Source organism: Aphelocoma coerulescens, chromosome 14 (genome assembly GCF_041296385.1).
Source record: "Aphelocoma coerulescens isolate FSJ_1873_10779 chromosome 14, UR_Acoe_1.0, whole genome shotgun sequence".
Classification (NCBI taxonomy): Eukaryota; Metazoa; Chordata; class Aves; order Passeriformes; family Corvidae; genus Aphelocoma; species Aphelocoma coerulescens.
Genome location: NC_091028.1, coordinates 3,594,617 through 3,612,977, shown reverse-complemented (window position 1 = coordinate 3,612,977; position 18,361 = coordinate 3,594,617). Strand labels below are relative to the sequence as shown.

At 50.8% G+C, this 18,361-nt stretch overlaps 1 protein-coding gene across 6 annotated transcripts in view; it reads right to left on the bottom strand.

Moving 5' to 3' along the window:
* Positions 1-18,361, bottom strand: part of RHBDF1 (rhomboid 5 homolog 1) — a 34,830-nt gene that overhangs the window by 8,331 nt on the left and 8,138 nt on the right. For 3 of the 6 annotated variants that reach the window (XM_069029631.1, XM_069029636.1, XM_069029633.1), the window contains exons 2-8: positions 11,786-11,930; positions 9,747-9,880; positions 7,497-7,601; positions 4,465-4,678; positions 2,590-2,796; positions 1,764-1,886; positions 1,444-1,604 (exon numbers count right to left, since the gene is read on the bottom strand). In XM_069029631.1, coding sequence (XP_068885732.1) covers positions 1,444-1,604; positions 1,764-1,886; positions 2,590-2,796; positions 4,465-4,678; positions 7,497-7,601; positions 9,747-9,880; positions 11,786-11,908 — 1,067 coding nt within the window. In that variant the 5' untranslated portion in view covers positions 11,909-11,930. Of the gene's footprint in view, positions 1-1,443; positions 1,605-1,763; positions 1,887-2,589; positions 2,797-4,464; positions 4,679-7,496; positions 7,602-9,746; positions 9,881-11,785; positions 11,931-16,927; positions 17,025-18,361 lie in introns of those variants that run through there. The other 3 variants (XM_069029632.1, XM_069029634.1, XM_069029635.1) reach the window with 3 other exon arrangements.

The window sequence follows — 18,361 nt, the reverse complement described above, 5'->3', positions numbered from 1 at the left end:
ATTTCTTTGCTCTTTAACAGCAGTGTGAAGGTCACATCTGCAGCACTGAGACCTGACTACAAAAACCCAACTACCTCCCATTTCACCCTCCTCATTGCCTGACACTGTAGTAGGCCAGAGCTCCCAACATGTGCTCTAGTCCAGTGTACCTCCTCTGGCTTCCTAAATGTCCCACTCTGCACAAAGACAGCACTTCTCAGAAGTGCTGAGAGAAAAGAGCCAACAAACTTTCTTCTGAAAGATGACTGGAGTATTTGGAGAGATCATGACAGCTCTGAAGTATGGGCAAGCAACAGGATAAGGGAGAATCTGAACCTCTGTAGCCAAAATACTGCTGGAAACTTCAGCTCTTTTCATATTGCACCCTGCAGAAGATGCATTTGAATATCCCAACTTCCCCTTGGGAAGTCCTTCTCCAGCAGAAGGTGCAGATTCCACTGCAGCCTGCTCTTGCCCAAGAGGTCAAGTGGTTTCTGTGGGGTGGACGTGCTGTTTCCCGGTATTTCCGGTGCTGGAAATCTCCCCGTGCACAAACAAACACCTCACCACGTGAAAGGACACCCAACTGCGACTCTGATAACAGCTCTCTAAAGTGTGAAAGAAATGTACTTTCCTCAATAAATAAAACTATTTAAGGAGATTCAAAGGGAGCCAAGAAGACTGAAACCATCTCAGAGGAGTGACAACAAACTCCCACCATTTGTGCTTCCCCTTATGTTAAACTGAGTCAAGTTCTTGGAAACACTTAAAGGGAAAGTGCCAACACAGCAAGATGGGCTGAGAGCAGCAGAACCACAACAAGGACCTCCCTGTCTGCTCCATGTTCACACCCAGCAGAGCTCTCTGTTGGGGTGAGCTGACTCGGAAGCAACACAGAGCAATTACTCAGTACCAGTTACTCAGGTGGAAAAAACCTAGGCATACAGTATAGCACCACCCACATATTTGTAGGGCTCTCAGCATCAGTGCCACACCTTTCTCTCATTTCAAGTGAGGAATGCAGCCCAGCTTGACACTCTGCAATGTTTCACACTGCTCCTCGGAGTATGACAACAGTTACTGGTGACTGTGGCAATGGCAACAGCTTTCTCACTTTGCCATGCTCTCCATAGCCAAAGGCTGGGCCCTCAGCATCCTCACAGTTGATTTAAAGCGTCTTTTGCTTCCTCAAGGCATGAGACAATCTCTGAAACACATCAGTGTGAAGCTGGAAGCTGCTGGAATGACTGCAAAAGTGGCCTCAGAGTCACCTTTCACATTCATGGATAGCTGGGGCAGGAGGTCTTCAGCTGGATTTAAAGAAAACTCATCACTGCACTGCTCTGAGCTCTGCACCAAGCACCCACAGCACTCAGATCTTGTCCTCCTCCACGCAGGAAGCCCCGCTCCAAATGGGTTGGCCACCCCATATTAGGCTATGGCAGCTACCATGAAGATACTCACAGTAGTAAGTGGCTTCTTTCGAGCTCATTTTTGTCCAAGGCACCTCCTGTGAGATCTGTCTGATCTGGAGGCTTCACCTCAGCATCTTTGATTGCAGCTTCTGATGGCGACTCGAACACTTCATCTGGGTAAGTAGAGAGCTCCTCATGAAGGACTCCTTCCTGGGCAGAGAGACAGAAGTTCCATCAGAAGAAGTCAACATCCCATTTGGGACACCAGCCCTGGCAGAAACCAACGCTGCTCTCTGCCACACACAGTCCTGCCAGAACCAGAGTCCTGCTCTGCCTCTGGGCCAGCACCATGCCAGACCTGTCCCTCACCCGAGCAAAGAACGAAGTGTCGAGCTCATCTGGGAAATCCACCGTGTCCTCCTCCAGGAAGCTGGCGGGGGTGAAGCTGCGCCGCTGGGCCCTCCTCAGGGTGCTGTCCTTCACAGAGCGGCCCTGCAGCCAGGGAAAGGGCCATGGAGGCACTGCCAGAAACCCGAACCCCCAGCTCACAAACCCACCCCAGCCAGTGCACAGGGAGCCCAGGTGCTGAGCCTGGTTCGTGCTTGTGGATGAAGCACAGCAGACATGATGTGTGACACCTTTCTGGTGAGACACACAACTGTCACCCCACTTCTCAACCCACAGCACCCACCTCCAAGCTTGCCATGTGCTCCTCTACCACATATTGTACAATGTGTCTGACCAAACCACAGCGATGGCTGGTACTGGACACAGCAAAAAAGGTCACTGAGCCCAGGAAAGCAGGCACAAGGCAGGATGAAGAGACTTGTATAGCAAGAGCCTCAGGTATTTCTGCTCTTCCATGACTGCCTACCAGGTGCAGATTGACCACCCAAAGGTCCAGACAGGCTGAAACAGGCCTGCTAGAATGCTCTGAGCCTGCTGGCTGTGGGAATCAAAGTCCCCAGGCCAACGAAGAAAAACCAAAACCTGTACCAAAACTGAACCACCATCCCTGCTTCTTGCCAATCCTGCCTCCTGTACATATGGCTGAAACACAACATTCACTGAGGCAACTTCATTTCCTCCCCCCACTGAGGCTGTCCCCATCCTCTCTGCTCAGCAGCTCCTTCCCTTCCACCCTTCCCCCAGGGCAGCACCTCCACCCCGGTCCCTGCCCTCCCACAGGCAGTACCTTCACCAGCGCGGCGGCCGCTCGGAAGCTCATTTTGGCCACGGACTCGCGCTTGCGGCGCCGCGGGAGGCGGTTGAAGCCCGAGCGGGAGCTGGTGAAGGAGCAGAGGGACGTGGCCCCCGGCGTGATGGGCGTGTGGGGGATGCTGCAGCCGTCGGTGTCCTCGGCCATCCGGAATGCTCGCCCGCGGGCCAGGGGGTCTATGATCTGCCAAGAGGAGCAGCCCATCAGTCCATCCACCCCCAAACCCTTCCCTACCAAGTTTCCTCTCTCCTCATGAGACCGTGACAGGGGCCTGGCTCCTGGGATTGACCAAGAACCAGGCTGGAGGGACCAACAAGCAATTGTACAATAGGGAGATAAGGAATAGCCTACTGGGTTTTTTTCTCTTTTGATAGTATTGACTATTGTCAAGCAGTCTGTTCCAGTATTTCACGTAAGACTCCAAACCTCCTCCAGCCCTTCCTAAGCTCTTGGTTTCATTCTCTCCCATGCCAACAAGCTTAACAGTCAGAGAATATGCTGTCTAAACAGGAGTTTCAGAAATCCCTGAAAACAGAAATGTTCCTTCTTCAGCTAGTTTCCTTCCTGATACTGGACAGCCCAGGACTTAAGCAGTATCCTGTTATCCTGTTGAAATGTTACTGTATATTTACATCTGCTTCCATTAATTAAGTTTAACAGCTGGATAAAGCAGGCAAGCTTCCAGGAGCTTCAAGCCCTTCGTTGGGACTCCTCAGGCCAATGTTCTCACTTATTCCAAACATACAAATCAACGTAATGAAAATATTGCCTTCAGCTACAAACCTTGCCTCTGTCCTTACATCATCACAGCTGTGGTTTCCATAAGACCTCTATGCTTTATCCCAATGTTTTACGAGCTTTTTTAATCCACAGTTGCACACTCAACAGGAAGGTTGATGGGCTCACACCTATTGACATCACGTTCTGATTTAATGTAGCCCACATAGAGCTCAACAGTATTTCTAAGTCTCCTGTGACCAAAGGCTAGGTGCAAGACATTTAACAGAAAAGAGGACAACAAGGTGAAATGTGATTTAAAAATGCACTACATTCTCCTCTGCTTTAGTGATGCCACCAGGCTGCAGGTCACAGACTGACCTGCTTTGGAAGGAATTATTTTCCCACTCACCCAGTGGTGCTCACCAAAGCACAGTCATCAACCACACCAATTACTGTCGCTGAGTGAAACAATGGGAAGAGCTGGATATTGTGGTTAGTTCTGGTCACTGGATGTGCTCGACTGGGCTCTGCCCCCTGGGGTCACACTTAAAGGTAACAAGCAGGAGGTAGCACCAAACCCAGGTGGCCTTTGCAGGCACTCAAAACGACATCTGAGGACCCATGAGCAGAGCTGTAGCACCACTGATGCTAGAGACACTTCTCAAAGTCCTAAAACATAACTGGGTTTCTACGGGGACAGCAGCTGTGCTACAGCCTGCATTCTGCTGGGGCAAGGCAAGTGTCCCGAGTGATTCCAGCCCTGCTACTGTACATTTGGGTCTAGCATACTGGCTACTCTGTGTACAACACAACTCTCTCCTTGAAACATGGCAGCAGAAACCCTGAGCTGAGAGCTCCTGGACATGCTGCACACCCCTAATCACTGCCACAGCATGACAAACACAGCTCCCAGCCATGGGCACAGCTGAGGGACCTCAGCCAACAAGACCAGAGAGAGGCTGCTGGAGAGAGAGTTGCCAAAATGTACCTGAGACGTGAGAAGCATCTGAGCACAGAGCCCAGCCATGTTGAGGCAGAGCTCAGCCCGCAGACGGGTCACAGCTGCCAACGTGGTGAAGACACCAAGCAGGGAACTCAGCGCTGGCCTTGCCTCTGTCCCAGGTTACTCACCTTCTGCATGCCCAGCTGGCAGGGTCCCACATAGAGCGGAGGAGGGGTCTCTGTGCTTGTCAGAGAAATATTGTCCTGACTGGGCAAGTCCATCTCCCGGATGACCTGAGGCTTGAGCTTCCCATAGCGCAGGCTGCAGTGGCGGAGGCTCTTCCTCTGCCATTTCTGAGTAGCGTCGCTGTCTTTGCTCACCCCAAACCAGTCTGCCGTGCCTCTGAAAGATGCCAGCAGACAAGTGCTAAGAAGCATGATGTTTGCTTGGACTATGCACGTGAAAAGACAAAACCCTGGTGGTCACTTCCAGCCCACCCCAGTTCAAAGAGAGAACTCTTCCCCAGGAGCATCTCGCAGCTTGTCCTCAGCTGGTTTTAGCAACCTGACAGATGCTGGCCAGAAACGTTTGACCATCAACAGCATTCTGTCTCTTAAGACAGAAGAAAATTGACAGGAGAGATCCACTGTGGGTAAAGGACAGCTTGTTCTGAGTTTTTCTAAAAAATAAAGGAAAAGAAATAGTACAGAAATTCAGGAAGTAACTTGGTGAAAGGTGGTTTTTTGCTTTAAAAACCACCTATTTCAAACACTTACCGTCTTCAGGCCAGCCCTAGGTCCCCACTGTGAGACTGTACTGTTTCATAGCTCTGTAACTTCTCCCAAAAGCCACCAGGAATCACCCTTCTCTCACAGCCTCCTCTCCATACTCCCAGAATCTCCCTAACTTCTCCATCTCATGCTGCAGGATTTCTAACCTCCTCAAGGGTAGCATTAACAGCAAAACTTGCTGCAGTTCTGATCTCTGCAAAGGTGGACACAGTTCTAAGCTGCTGGTTGCAGAAGCAGGAGCACAAGGTTGCAGCCATGAGGCAGGTTTGCTGCCAAGTGGCTGCTGTCACAGAAGAGCAGTGGATCAGAAGCAAAATCCCAAGGACAGCAGGGAGGGATCAGGATAAGTCAGACTAAAAGCCTATTTTAAATCCTGCAAGACAGCTGGTGCCCTAAACTTACAGGGGTCGTGGCAGCCCTGCCAAGCCTTTCCCACCATGGTTAATCCATCCTCAGGAGGTGACAAGCTGCCTCAGCCTACAGCTGTCTGGCCCAGGTGTTGAGACCTGGAAGTCCTTCCAAGCCAAACCCAAACCCCTGGCCTCAGCCCCCCTGCTCAGGGGCAGGATCTCCAGCTGCTGAGAAGCAAGACCTCACAGATCATGAAGTGAGCACTAAAATACACACTGGAGTAAAGGCTGGGATAAATCTAGAATTAGGCCACACAGGGGAACTGGAGACAGTGCACTGGAGACAGGAGACCAGGCCTGTGATTTTGCACCCTACCAAGCAAAAACCCCATCAACCAACAGGTGAAGGTGCTCTGCCACCATGCCAAAAGGTGCATTTGAAATCCACAGCCTTGCGGGTTAAAACCTTCCATATGCAACCACCACGCATTTTCCTCAGCCCTCCCTGTTCTCACAGTGTTACAGAACAGACCCTTCAGAGGTCATGAGGGCCATTGCTGGAATTCACCTGACCTCACTGACCCAAATGCCACCAGCAAATCAATGTGCCAGCCTTTGGAGATGTGGCTGTGTGCAAGTCTTGGGGCACCTCTCTGCTCCCGCAGACCCACATCTCCTTGAAGCAATCTTCCTCTCCATCCAGAGCAAAGGGCCCAGGGCCAGCCCCTGCCCTGACAGACTCACCAAGCCCAGGGCACAGAGGTCATGTTGCCAGTTGCTCTGGCACAACGCACACCACAGAACAGTCCGACAACTCAGAGGGCTCCCACAGATGGCTGTAACCAGTATTTCAACAGCAAGGTGACCTTGGGTGACAAACCCACGCATGAGGCCTCAAAGGCAGAGGGGCTGAAGGTCATTTGGGCCCATATGAGCCTGCTGAGGAATGGCCCATTGCACCACCAGCAGCCTCAGAGCCCTCCAAAACTGGGCTCCCACTAGTCTGGAAGGACAATCACCACCACAGCTGTTGGCACTGTGAGGAACACTCCAGAACTGCCCAAGACCACTACTGGTCCAGGGCCAGGGTGAAGAGCTGTCCTTCTCCCTGATCATAGCCAAAATAGTCCACTACAGAGTTTAGGGCATCTGGACTACCCTGGGAAGATGCTAAATGCCTCTGTTCAGCTGGGGAACCCCATCACGTCCTATGGAGTCCCCAGGGCACTCTAACAACCAACATCAGAGTCAGCTGTCACTCTTCTGTCATGATGAGCCAACCAGCCCTGAAAGCCCAAGGCCAAACACAAGCAGCCCCAAAGGTGGCCACAGTGCCAGAGTGGCAGCTGGCCAAGGGCAGCAGTGAGGATGGTAGGACAGGAATACAGGGCATTAGGTCCAGTCCCTGCCATGCACAAAGTCACACAGTCTGTTCGATTTACAAGTTTCCTGGGCTCCAGACTCGGGGTGATGGTCAATGGGCCATTGTGCCCTGGACTTCTGGAGTGGCTCATCTCCTTGGTGCTAAGTAAACAAAGACCTCCATCTCAAAAAGAAGAGTCATATTTGCATTAGAAAAAAGCCATGATGTCAACAGGGAAAGAGTAGATGCTCTATTCCATTCACCAGCTCTGAGCCCCTCTGGACTAACGTGACAATGTCCGTTTGGTGCTGCTTCCTCTCCTCCCCCTCCTGCCCCAAGAAGGCTTTGGGGCCAACATATGCTGCACTGCTGCCAGCAAAGGCAGGCTGGGCTAAGGCTGCCCTAGAGAGATATTCCAGCTATGGTGAACACCAGGAGGTTGACAGCTTGTTAGGAAAGGCAGGAGGGAGTGAGGCTGGCGGGTGGACAGCTTGTTAGTCCATGCTACTTATTGACAGCTGCCTACGCATTTAGTAGGAGTGACAATTGTTTTTTGTTAGAGGCACACATGAACTTTCTCACTCCGCCTGTCTGTAGGCCTCTTGGACAGTCCTGGGAAGGCAATGTGATCTCAGCAACAGCCAGACTCTGCGCAGTTCACAACAGCCCTGGCACACACATGCAGGGGTGGGTTTCACACTCAGTGCTACCAGTACCTGAAAAACGATCGGGGCAGGGACTGCCGCTTTCTCAGGGAGCTCCTGCCCCCCCGGTGCCCACGAGCGGGCAGGGTCTGACTCCTCTGAAACCGAACCTGTCTGCTGCAAAGAAAAGAGAGCTGAGGGGAAGGAACCTCCAGGGCTGTGGAGGGGAGCAGCCACTGCATCTCCTTCCATAGCCCCATGGGCAGCAGTCGTGCCCCACTGTATGTGACAGTGGCCTCCAGCTGAGAGCACAGTCTAAGAGAAACAACCAAGCTCAAGCCACACAGCAGCATCTTTGAACCCAGGAGGCTGCTGAATCCTCTTGGTGCACCTGCTCTTCTTGACGTGTGCCTCCCATTGCTCTTGAAGGTACCAGGAGTACTGCAATCCCCCTCAGCTCCCCCTCTAAGACCTGCCTTCTTCAGCCCAGACACTCAGCTACAGATTCCACTGCTGGCTTTGGACACCAGTGTGAAACCATGGAGGTGTCAGCAGGCTGAGATATGATCTGCTTAGGGACAGGTGACTGATGCCCTGACAGGATCTTGCCTAGTGCACAAGTCTATCTGTGCCACATCTGCAGCCTTGCATGGACATCTCAGACACCCTGGGAGACTGGAAATGGTGTTAAATGCTTTCATATGAATCACTCCCATGCCATGTTCTGGACTACACAGGCTTGACTTCATGTTCACACTTGATCTGTGTCCTCCAGGGAAGATGGTATGGAGTCCTGATGCACTTTCACATTCTGTGCATTCTGAGGGCTGTGTTAAGCAGGAAACTTGGCAGTCCTTCCTGGACTCACAAAACAAATCCCAAGACACATTTAGGGATGTATGGTCTGCATTCTCCACTGCATCCCTAGCTCTGCTAAACAGAAAACAGGGGCTTAGGCCTTGGTACTTTCCAGTTCCCTGGCCTTGTTTCTGATCCACTCATTTCATGCTTTTATTGCTAGTGTTGTGTCATGTGTGCATCTCCTGCAGTTCTGCTCCTTGTAAAGTCCTTCCCAAAGTAAATTTGTCACACCAGCACCGAAGCGGTTCACAGTTCCTCACTCCCCTGCATACAAACTGCATGTTGTGAGGACTGCTGGGGAAGGTCCCTGGCCCTTCTACCCAATGCTTCTTATCAGGGCTTCCACAGCACCCTCCCAGGATATCCCCTCATCCTTGACGTGCTCTTGCCTAATTGTCCTGGCAAGGAACACGTCAAAGGCAGGGAGGCAAGGGAAGAGACAGTGTAGGTGTGCAAGGACAGCCTCAGCAGGCCCAGAGGCTGCCCACAGCCCTGAAAAGAGCAGACGCTGTTTCACGGGCTCAGCCCTCCCAACCTCACAAGAAGCAGGATCAGAGTGGACTGCTGAAGGAGAGCTTCACCACCAAGGCAGCTGGGGAACATCTGAGGCAAAGGAAAACAGTGTGTGGGAGATCTCCCAGAGCTGGAAAGCTGCTCCTTTGTGAGTGGGCGAAGCCTGGCTGGCTGAAAGTACCCCTGACCCGTGGAGCTCCAGGGATGCTCCTGGGATCCAGGCAGGCCTGACACACTGCCAGAGACAGAAGAGAGTCATCTCAGGAGAGCAGCTGGGAGAGCCACTCCCTCTGGGCAAACTGTGATAAGCCTTTGCCGTGGCGAGGGAAAGAGCACCCAGCTCTGTGTGGCCATGTCTCAAGAGACTCCTAATGACAACCCTTTGTAGGAGTGGGACACAGGCCCAGAACAGCTTCTCCCTGCTCTCCACCACCCCTCAGAGCCATCTCAAGGACCTGCCAATGAGCCAGTGCTAGGAGCCAAGCTGCTAAGAGCCCTGCACTGCTCCAATGGGCTTCTGCCTCCCCCAGCAACCATGCACTCTCAGACACTGCACCAAAGCACGCCCAGCACCACCCCATCTACAGTCACAGCAAAACATCGGGGCCTGAGACATCCTGTTACTGAGAAACAGCCCTCCCTGGGGCATGGGGGCAGCCAAAATCTGTCTGTAAGTGGCAAACACCATTCATTGCCCTGGTCACCAGCATCTTCCTGCCAGGACTTGTCTCCTCACGTGCTACAGACAAGCTATACAGCACCACTGGGCTTCTACATCGGGGACCAATCTGCACCCACCCTTCCACAACCTCGTGAGGTAATGAGGGAGTCAACCTAATCCTGCTGTGACAGGCAATGGGATGAGCAGAGCAGTATAAATCCACAGCTGCGGGATGGCACTGGCTGGCAGAACGCACTGCAGCAGGTTCCATGAGCTCCGTGCCTCACCTCTTGATGGTCTGGGTGATTGAGGTCTGTCGTTGTAGCACCGGTCTCCGGGCAGGGTCGTGGGGCAGGGACGGCACGCGGCTGTTGTCGGCCGGCATGCTCACGCTCCGCAGGAACGCCTGGCGCCGCGTCGCCTGCCGAGGGAAGCAGGAGGGGGTCAGTGTTCTGGGAGTGAGGCTCCACAAGGCCAGCCAGGCTGGGGAACAGTTAGCAATTCAACATGTACTGCATGAGCTCCGGCAACATACCCTCCTGGCTGTTGCCTAGCCAGATCACACTCTCCTAGACCACTCCACAAGGTCAAGAGAAGCACAGTCAGTGGGATTTGCTTTTTAAGTGGCTCCGGATCTGCACTAAAAGCCTGTGAGAGCTGTGGGTGGATCTGTAGTTGCTGCCTGGTGCAGCCTAAGCAAGCTGGGAAAGGCTTTGTTCATAGCCTAATTGCCTGGGCACACTCACATGTCTTGGCTAAACATCACCTACCAAATGTGACACCACTCACCAGGCTGTTCTCAGCTGCTAGAACTGCCTCCCCAGGGCTGCTCTGCATTACATCTTTATCAGCTCAGCAGAGACACCATCTCCCATTTGTACAGGGCAGGCTGAGCAGACTGCCCCTCTGGCAAGTGAAGCTCTGATTGATCCTCTGGTCAGACACTGTCTCTGCCTTGAGACTACTTTAGTCTCTCTTGCCCAGAAAGCTAATGATTTCCACTTACACTATCAACAGTTTTGATATCTTTTATGTAAAAACAGTGCACAGATACTCAGGTTGTAAGCCAGAGGAGCACACAATGCATTCTTATCCTGACAGCCTGGGCTGTGCACACGAGACCCCCAGAGAACATCACCTCCACCAGCTTCCATCATAAGCACAGAGTGTGTCTCCAGGTACCCAGCTGGATTTAGAGATTTCAGATAAGGAAAGATCCATCAAAGCCTTAAATAATTGATTCAGAAGGTTTCAACCTGCACTGGTAAAACCCTGAACTCCACTTCTAATCCCTACAGACTGACCCCCAAACTCTTTCCTTCCAAGGGAAGACCAGAACCAAGATTTACCTGCCAGGAGCTGTCACATAAGTGAAGTGCATTTGAGTCCCTGCATCATGGAATGCTGAAGAGAGCAGTTCTTGCTGTCCCAAGTGCAACAGAAGTTCCCTCTTAAGCTTGTCCTCAGCCTCTAGGGAAACTGTATAACCCTCCATTTTTCTGATGACTTTTTTTCACATAAGTGACTGAACCCAGGCCCTGTACCTGCCCGTGAAGCTGGGCAGCAAGAACCCTCTGGTTCTGCCTTCAGTGCACAAAACCTCTGCTTCTGTGGCAGCAAGGCCACACAAGCAAGCCAGCATTCATACCCAGGCCTCACCCCTACAGCAGTTTTTAATACCTTGTAGCAGGTATTCCTGATATTCCTCCTATTCCCAGCACAAACAAGGATGTTTTACTCTCATGCTTTGCACAGTTCCTATTAACCTATCACCTCATCTCTACTTCAGCACTCCTCAGTGCTATGTATTTCTCATCCCACATGGTTCTCTTATGTTCCTCATGCTGCTAACAGCTTTGTGTTGCCAGTAACTGTTCTTTGCTGTTACTGATGAAAGTCTGCCATTATCTTGGCTATTCATAAGTCAGATTCATACGCTGCTCGTTTCAGCACAAGCTCCAGCACTTCCAGGCCCTCATGTTTGTCTGGGAGATCTTCAGTCCTCCTTAAGAAATGCTTGTTTGAATACCTCACTCTCATATCCCAGCCAAGACACTTTTCACAATGCCCACATCCAAACAGTCACATCCACTGATACGAGCACATCAGCCACCCACCCTCATCCCTCCCACATCCCCTTCAAGGCGAGTTAATTACTGATCATAAATTTACTCAAAGGCTCTGCCCCTTCTTATGTGGCCTCATGACCTGCCATCACAGGCTGCTTTTCCTTCAGCCAGGACTGATGGGGACCCCAGGCACAGGGATGCTCCCAGCACATCCCTCCCCAGCTCCACAGACCCTCCCTTCTCCCCAGCACCTGTACCTGCACGGGCTGGGGGGGCTCTTCTGGCACGGACATGGGCACCGGCACCGGGATGTCCAGTTTTAACCATGGTGGCTTCTTCCGCTGTAAACTGCTTGTGCTGTCGTGTCGTGCCTCCGACATCGTCCCACGCTTGTTCTCAGGCCTGGGAGAGGGGAGACATCAGAGTCAGGAGGGAATCTGGCTCATCCCTCCCAGTCCATGCCAGCAAGGCGAGCAGAGAGTCCTCCTCCCAGCTGTGACTGATGGCCCCAAGCCCCACGTGGGATGAATCCCCAAAGTGCCTCATGAGGGCTCAAGGGTCACATCTTGTGCCCACACTGGTCATTCAGGACCTGACACTCGGAGGACACAGAGCGCTGCCCAGGGACACAGGATCTCAAGCCAGGTACACAGACTGCAGTCACAAGTTTGAGTCACCTCCCATTAAGATTTTTGCTGAGACTACTGTGAGATCCAGATTCCTTAAGAACAAGCCATGAATTAAATCTTAATGAGATCTGGATCCAGACCAACCAGCTAAGTAACTGCAGTATCAAAAGCCACTGACCTCCCTCTAAAACCAGCTTGTGACTCACAAACACCCTTTTTTGCCCACCCAAAGCCCAGCACCACACTTTCCAACCTACCTACCACTTAGCAATTAACAAGTGGCCATTTCTCATTGCTGGTTCTAATCTCTTTTAAATGCAGTGATTTTCTAGAAACACAACACGGTGCACAGAGCAAGACCAGTATAGCATGAACATTAGAGAACTGGCATTAATCCTGAACTGAGTGGTTTTCATACATAAATAATAATGATATGGTATTTAAATAAACACCGCTGTGTAATCAAAAGGCCGCAGTGAGCAGAGTGACTCGCTGTCATCTTGCCCACTCTACTGCAGTTTTCCCCTCCTGTTTGCATCACACACAGTGGGACACAGAGACCACAGAGCCTTTCAGGCTGGCAGAGCACCCACTTCACTGTGCACACTCAGAGAAACAATTCAGCAAATATATTTCACTGGAGGCAGATGAGCGCAGATACCTCCACAGGTACCTTCCAACCTAAATTATGCTACAAGTTTGTATTTCTTCCTCTCCTAGCACACACACAGCTTCAAGTGAACAGTGGGAAGCATGTGTGCTGAAAGGGACAACAGATTCCATTCCCTCCTGGCTCTCTCCTTGCATTGTCCTAGCCTGGCCTACAGCCCTTAGCCACAGGGGACAAAAATAATCAAGTGCCCCAGCCTCTTCACCACAGTGGACAGATGGAATAAGCAACCAGTTAAATCAGCAAGCACACGTTTTGAAAGGGGGTAGGAGAAAAACTCCGTTGGAATTAAAACTTAGTGTTCTTACAGTGTTCTTAGCACAGCCCATTTATTCTAAATGCAGAATTAGTTTAACACATAAGGATTCTTCCTTGTGAGAGGCCAAGTCCTAGGCCAGGACCAGAGGCAGAGGGATCTCCACCCTCGGAGACATTTGGCACTCAACAAAACAAGGCCCTGAGCTGCCTGAATTATCCCAGCCTTGCAGTGGATGAGCCAGTCAACCTGCAAGGGTACCTCCCAACCTAAATTAGGCACTGGTTCTCTGAAACGTGCACTGCCTTGCAGGGCATTTCCACCATATTCCCACAGCTCCCTGCAGCTGCTCTGCAAAGGGAACTGCGCACACCAAGCGAAAGATACAAGGCAGGGGGGCAGGCAGGGGGGAAATAGGTCAATAAAAGGGAGTGGGGGATGATCTGGATTGGGTTAGGAGAGAATCTCATCTAAAAGGAGCTGAAGGCCAGCTGCCAGGAGCTGGGCCAGCTGCCAGGAGCACTGTGCTCAGCTGAGCCGGAACAACAGAAAGGGAGGACTCAGCTGTAGGTGGATGAAGGTTGGGTTTCAGCAAATACCACAGGCCCCCAAAAGTCTGGGAATTCTTGATCTAGCCTGTACAGACATGCCCTTCATACATGCACCACAGTCCTGTTGCACAGATGCAGTGCTGTGCATGAGAGGGACACAAATCCTTCCTTCCCTCCCCGCCGAGCTGCAAGGGTGGCTAAATACAACTGTTCTAACTTCCTATAAGATAAGGACAGCGAGAGTTTTAGGGGAACTCCTGCCTGTGCTTGGTATGAGTAAATCTGCTATGAGACACGATTTACTGAAAGGTCTTGCAAATTTGTCTTCATGGTGAGGTCAGAAAGCAAAGCAGATTTCTCATACCTGAAATACTCCAGCACAGAGCTCCAGCATTTACCGCGAGGATCACGAACACCACACCACGTCTCCTCGAGGTGCCCTAATCAGAGACCAGCCAAGAGAGACAGAGCCACCACTCTGGCACGACCAAACAAAATCTATTTCACACAACTCAAGAGCCTCCTTCCTGTGTCTTCAAGGGCAAATTCAGAGCGTCTGAAGTAGCAACTCTGCTTTTTCCAACATCTCACCACTGAGCCACCATCACTCAACATCCTTCCTGTCTACCTACAGAGCTGCCTTTGTGAGCACAAGCTCTGGGTGTAAAGAATACAAACATGTAAGATTTGCAGCTTTATCAATCAGTGAGGCCAAGCCAGGAAGGCAGGGGATGAATCATGCCTGTATTGCCCGAAAGTTGCTGCAATAACGTGAAACCCTGTGAAAGACGTCCAATTAAATCTGATTTCAGTTTCCCTTCCTAAATTGCCACAGACCACAGACAGTGATGTCCACGTAGCCTCACTGGCTTCCTTGCCACCCTTGCAGACTAGCACATGGGATCTCCAAGGTGTACACACATGCCAAAGAGGACAGGGCATGCACACACAGGGGTCAAGCCTGTGGCCTTACAATTACCCCCAAAGTTGTTTCAACTTAGTTCTTTAAGCAAGGTGAAGATCTCAAGATAAAATTCACGTCCTAACAGAGCAATGGATTGCTCTGCTTTCTCCCAGCTTCAGCAGTTAAAGAGTTCTTTAGATAGCAAAGCATAAAAATGTATATATAATAATTGTCTAAATTCAGTATTTAAACCCCAGCTGAGTTTCAAGGGTGACTGCAAAAAGAGTATGTAGAAGCAAATCCCTCTACCAGTTCAACCTTCTTTACTCACTAACAGGTTCACTTCCCAGTAAAAGGATGCAGTGAAGGCCGAGCTGTTCAGCATTCCCAATTCCCTGTGTGCATTTGGAGTGGCCAAAAATAAACCTTACAAACACCTAAGACTGGATCAGGCCCTGCCAGGGCAAGCACTGTGAATTCTGTGTGAATAGTCAGCCACAGCACAGGTCAGGCAAGTGCCTCTGCCCCAGGCACAAAAAGGCCTGTGGTATGGTCATGAGAGACAGGTCTCCAGGGGGTTAACAGGCAGCCTGAATGAGGATCCAGCTGAATATACAGATATATGGACTAGATGAGCATCAGTCTATGGCTGTGTGCACAGATGTACAGCTACACGGTCAAACAGCCTTTGCATGGCAGGTAACAGCCCTCATTACACCTGGCCCTCACTCCAAGTGCTGCTAATTTCTGTCTCAGCATTGCAGTAAAAGCACTTGCTGAGTTTCACACTGACCCCTTGGTTACTTTTAGGGGCCAATGTTTCAAGATCCAGTGTCCATGTATTTCATCAGGCCAGTGGGCTTTGTTTCAAAGTTGACTGAATTGATACATATTTTGTTTGAATGGTCCCATACCATCAATCCCAGTTTCTCAATACTGTCAAGAGGCCACCAACGGCAGCAGGATGGGAACACACACAGCACAGCTGTGCAAGGTCAGGCTAAGTGTCCCTCTAAAGCCTGTATCTCATTTCCAACCAAGGATGCCTGGCACGGGGCAAGAGTACAGGATCACTCGACAGTCCTATCTCCCAGGACAGAGCCATGGCATGTGCTAGGAATAACTCACAGGCTTCTTGTGCCAGAAATGTCTTTACATGTAACAGCTCTGTATCCATCTCTATATCAATCCAGTGGTTTCTATTCCAGAATTTATCCAGCTCATTTTTCAATCCAAGCAAACTTCTAGTATTCATAACTGCACATGACAAAGCTCCAGAGCTGAAACACGTGCTGTGTGACAAGCCTGCTCCAGTTTGTCTGCAAACCTGCCGTTTCCTGGGTTCACTTGTTGCCCAGTAGTTCTTGGATTAGAAGAGTGATCAGCTTTTCCCTATCCTCTTTCTCCATGCAAGTCCTGACCCTACAGATCTCTGCCATGCTGTTCCTACCATGCCCTTTTCCCACACCCACATCAGCAGCTCAGTCCTTGTACAGGGGCTGTTTCAGACCTCTCACCTGTGCTGGCTTAGTTTGGACTCTGTTCCACCAGCATCACAAAAGTCAGGAATATGAAAACACAAGGCTGAATGAGAGGCATGTGCAGATTCAGCTTCTTCTAACTGATCAGCTGGTAGCAGCATAAAAATTATTAATAATGTCCATGTCAATTAAAACAAACAAAAAAAAAAGAAAAAAAATGTATCAATTGCAGTTAGTCTGGGAAATTCATCTTCAAAAGGCCTGTGCCAAAGCAAGGTCACAGAACCAGAACGAAAGGCAAATCCACGGCGCTGTGGATCAGGCTAAGAAAGGGGAGAGCACATTAAATATCAAAGTTGGCACATGATCAAGGAAAGCTGCTTAGTGAAATCTACTGACCCAAAGAGCGAAGGAAAAGCTTTGTCCAGAAGCCTGAGCATGTTCCTAAAACTGACAGGCATCCTAAATACATTTAGAGACTTGCACAGTCATTTCAGTGACAGACCATCCTTCCACTTAAACAGACAACTGAAGCTATTCCAATGTTGATTTCTTTTCTTCCAAAATTTCCATTTTACCAGCATTCTCATTTAAAATAAAGCTGGCTTTTTTCCCCCAAGAAACATTCCAAACAAAAACCAAAACAAAACCCCGACTTAATTCAACACTACCACACAAACAAACAGCATCTGCTTTTTCCAGCATCACTGCTCCTCTCCAGCACAGTGTGTGCATGTTCCTACAGACACCCCCAGGAGGTAACAGACACCGGGGTCATTCTGCTGCAATCCGATCACCACATTCTGTGGTCAGACTCCAGCAATTTTTCTCCATTTTTCAAACCCCATCACTGCAACAACTTTATTTACAGTGCCTGCTACACAAAGTGCCAGGCAAGTCCCATGTACCTGAAGGGGTCTGTCCACGCAGCTGTTCTGGCTGAGGTACAGGAATCCAGGTGGACACAGCAAAGAAACTGGGATCCTCAATGTGTTCTCCAGACAGGACAAGCCAGAGGAGACAGAGGAGAAAGCTCCTGGCTGAGCCTCTCTCTCCAGGAGGATTGCTGCTGGCAGAGCAGGGAAAAGGCAGGAAGTCCAAGGAGAAGAGGAGCAGTGGGGTTTCAGTCTCGTGGCTGCCAATAAAACCATCTAGCATGGATCAGACCCAACGAGTTACAAACAATATCCCAAACACCAGGCATAAGCCAGCCCTTTAAAACAGGCCAGATGGAGGGGCTGAGGGCAGGCAAGGACGGGGAAGGTGGGACAGGCCTGTGGCCCTGCACTCTCTGGGAAAGCTGTTAAGGGCACAGCAAAACCCAAGCTTTGGCTGAGACCACCCCCACTGCCCACCCTAAGAAAATACCTGTGAAACAAAACAAGGCCATCAGCACTGCCCAGGGCCCTGTCCTGCTTTCCCAACCCTGGCTGCTGAGCTGGGAAATACTGTAAGGCTTTGCAGACCCACAGGCTGCCATAGCAGAAGCTGGGTCTGAGCAGTCCAGGCACCTCTGAGCACAAGCCTGGCAGAGAGCTGTGCAGACACACTGCCCTTTGAGCCCTGCCCCGCAGGGAGCTGGCAGCACTGCCATTCCCACACACATCCCACTGTCCCTCTCCCTGCTCTCTGCCATGCACAAGCTCTGCCTGAGTGCTGGTAGAGGCTGATGCTGCTTCCAAGAGCCTGCACCAAATCACACAGGCAACAATTCCTCAGGGCTCTGGCTTCTGCTTGCAAGCAATCCCATCTGCCAGCTAGCTGCTGCCCAGGGAGCAGGCTTGCCTTACTCCACTGAGCCACTTCAAGGTGTTTTACCAGCACAAACTAACCCTAATAAATTATTTCCTGTTGATCTGGCATCCTGAAGAGGCTCAGACAATTTCAGATAAGCCCTGGAGAGGAAGGGTAGGACCAGCCTATTCAGCAATGGCTCAGCATGACAGCAGCTCAGGTGAGACATCAAATACAGCCCCAAGCTGTTGTCCCTTGCCTGTGTGAAATTGTCCTGCTCCATCCCCACTAGGGATCTCACCATGAACCATTTAATTGAATTAGCTGAGAAATATCAACAGAAACTGCCTGGTTTGGAAGAGGCCAGGCAGACCCCTAGACAGGAAATGGGAAGCTACATCGGGTTAGTGTTTCATGCCAAGCCTTGGAGAGTGATGGTATTCAAAGAGGCACAGCAGGAGTGCAAAGCTTCAGCTGGGACCCACTGAACTTGGAAAAGGTTCAGCTGCATACAGAGACAGAGGGTTTTAAGTACAGGTAATGAAAACGTCTGCCAGTGAAGTCTGAATGTATGTGAGCCAATCCCATGATCAAGAAAGCAGACATGA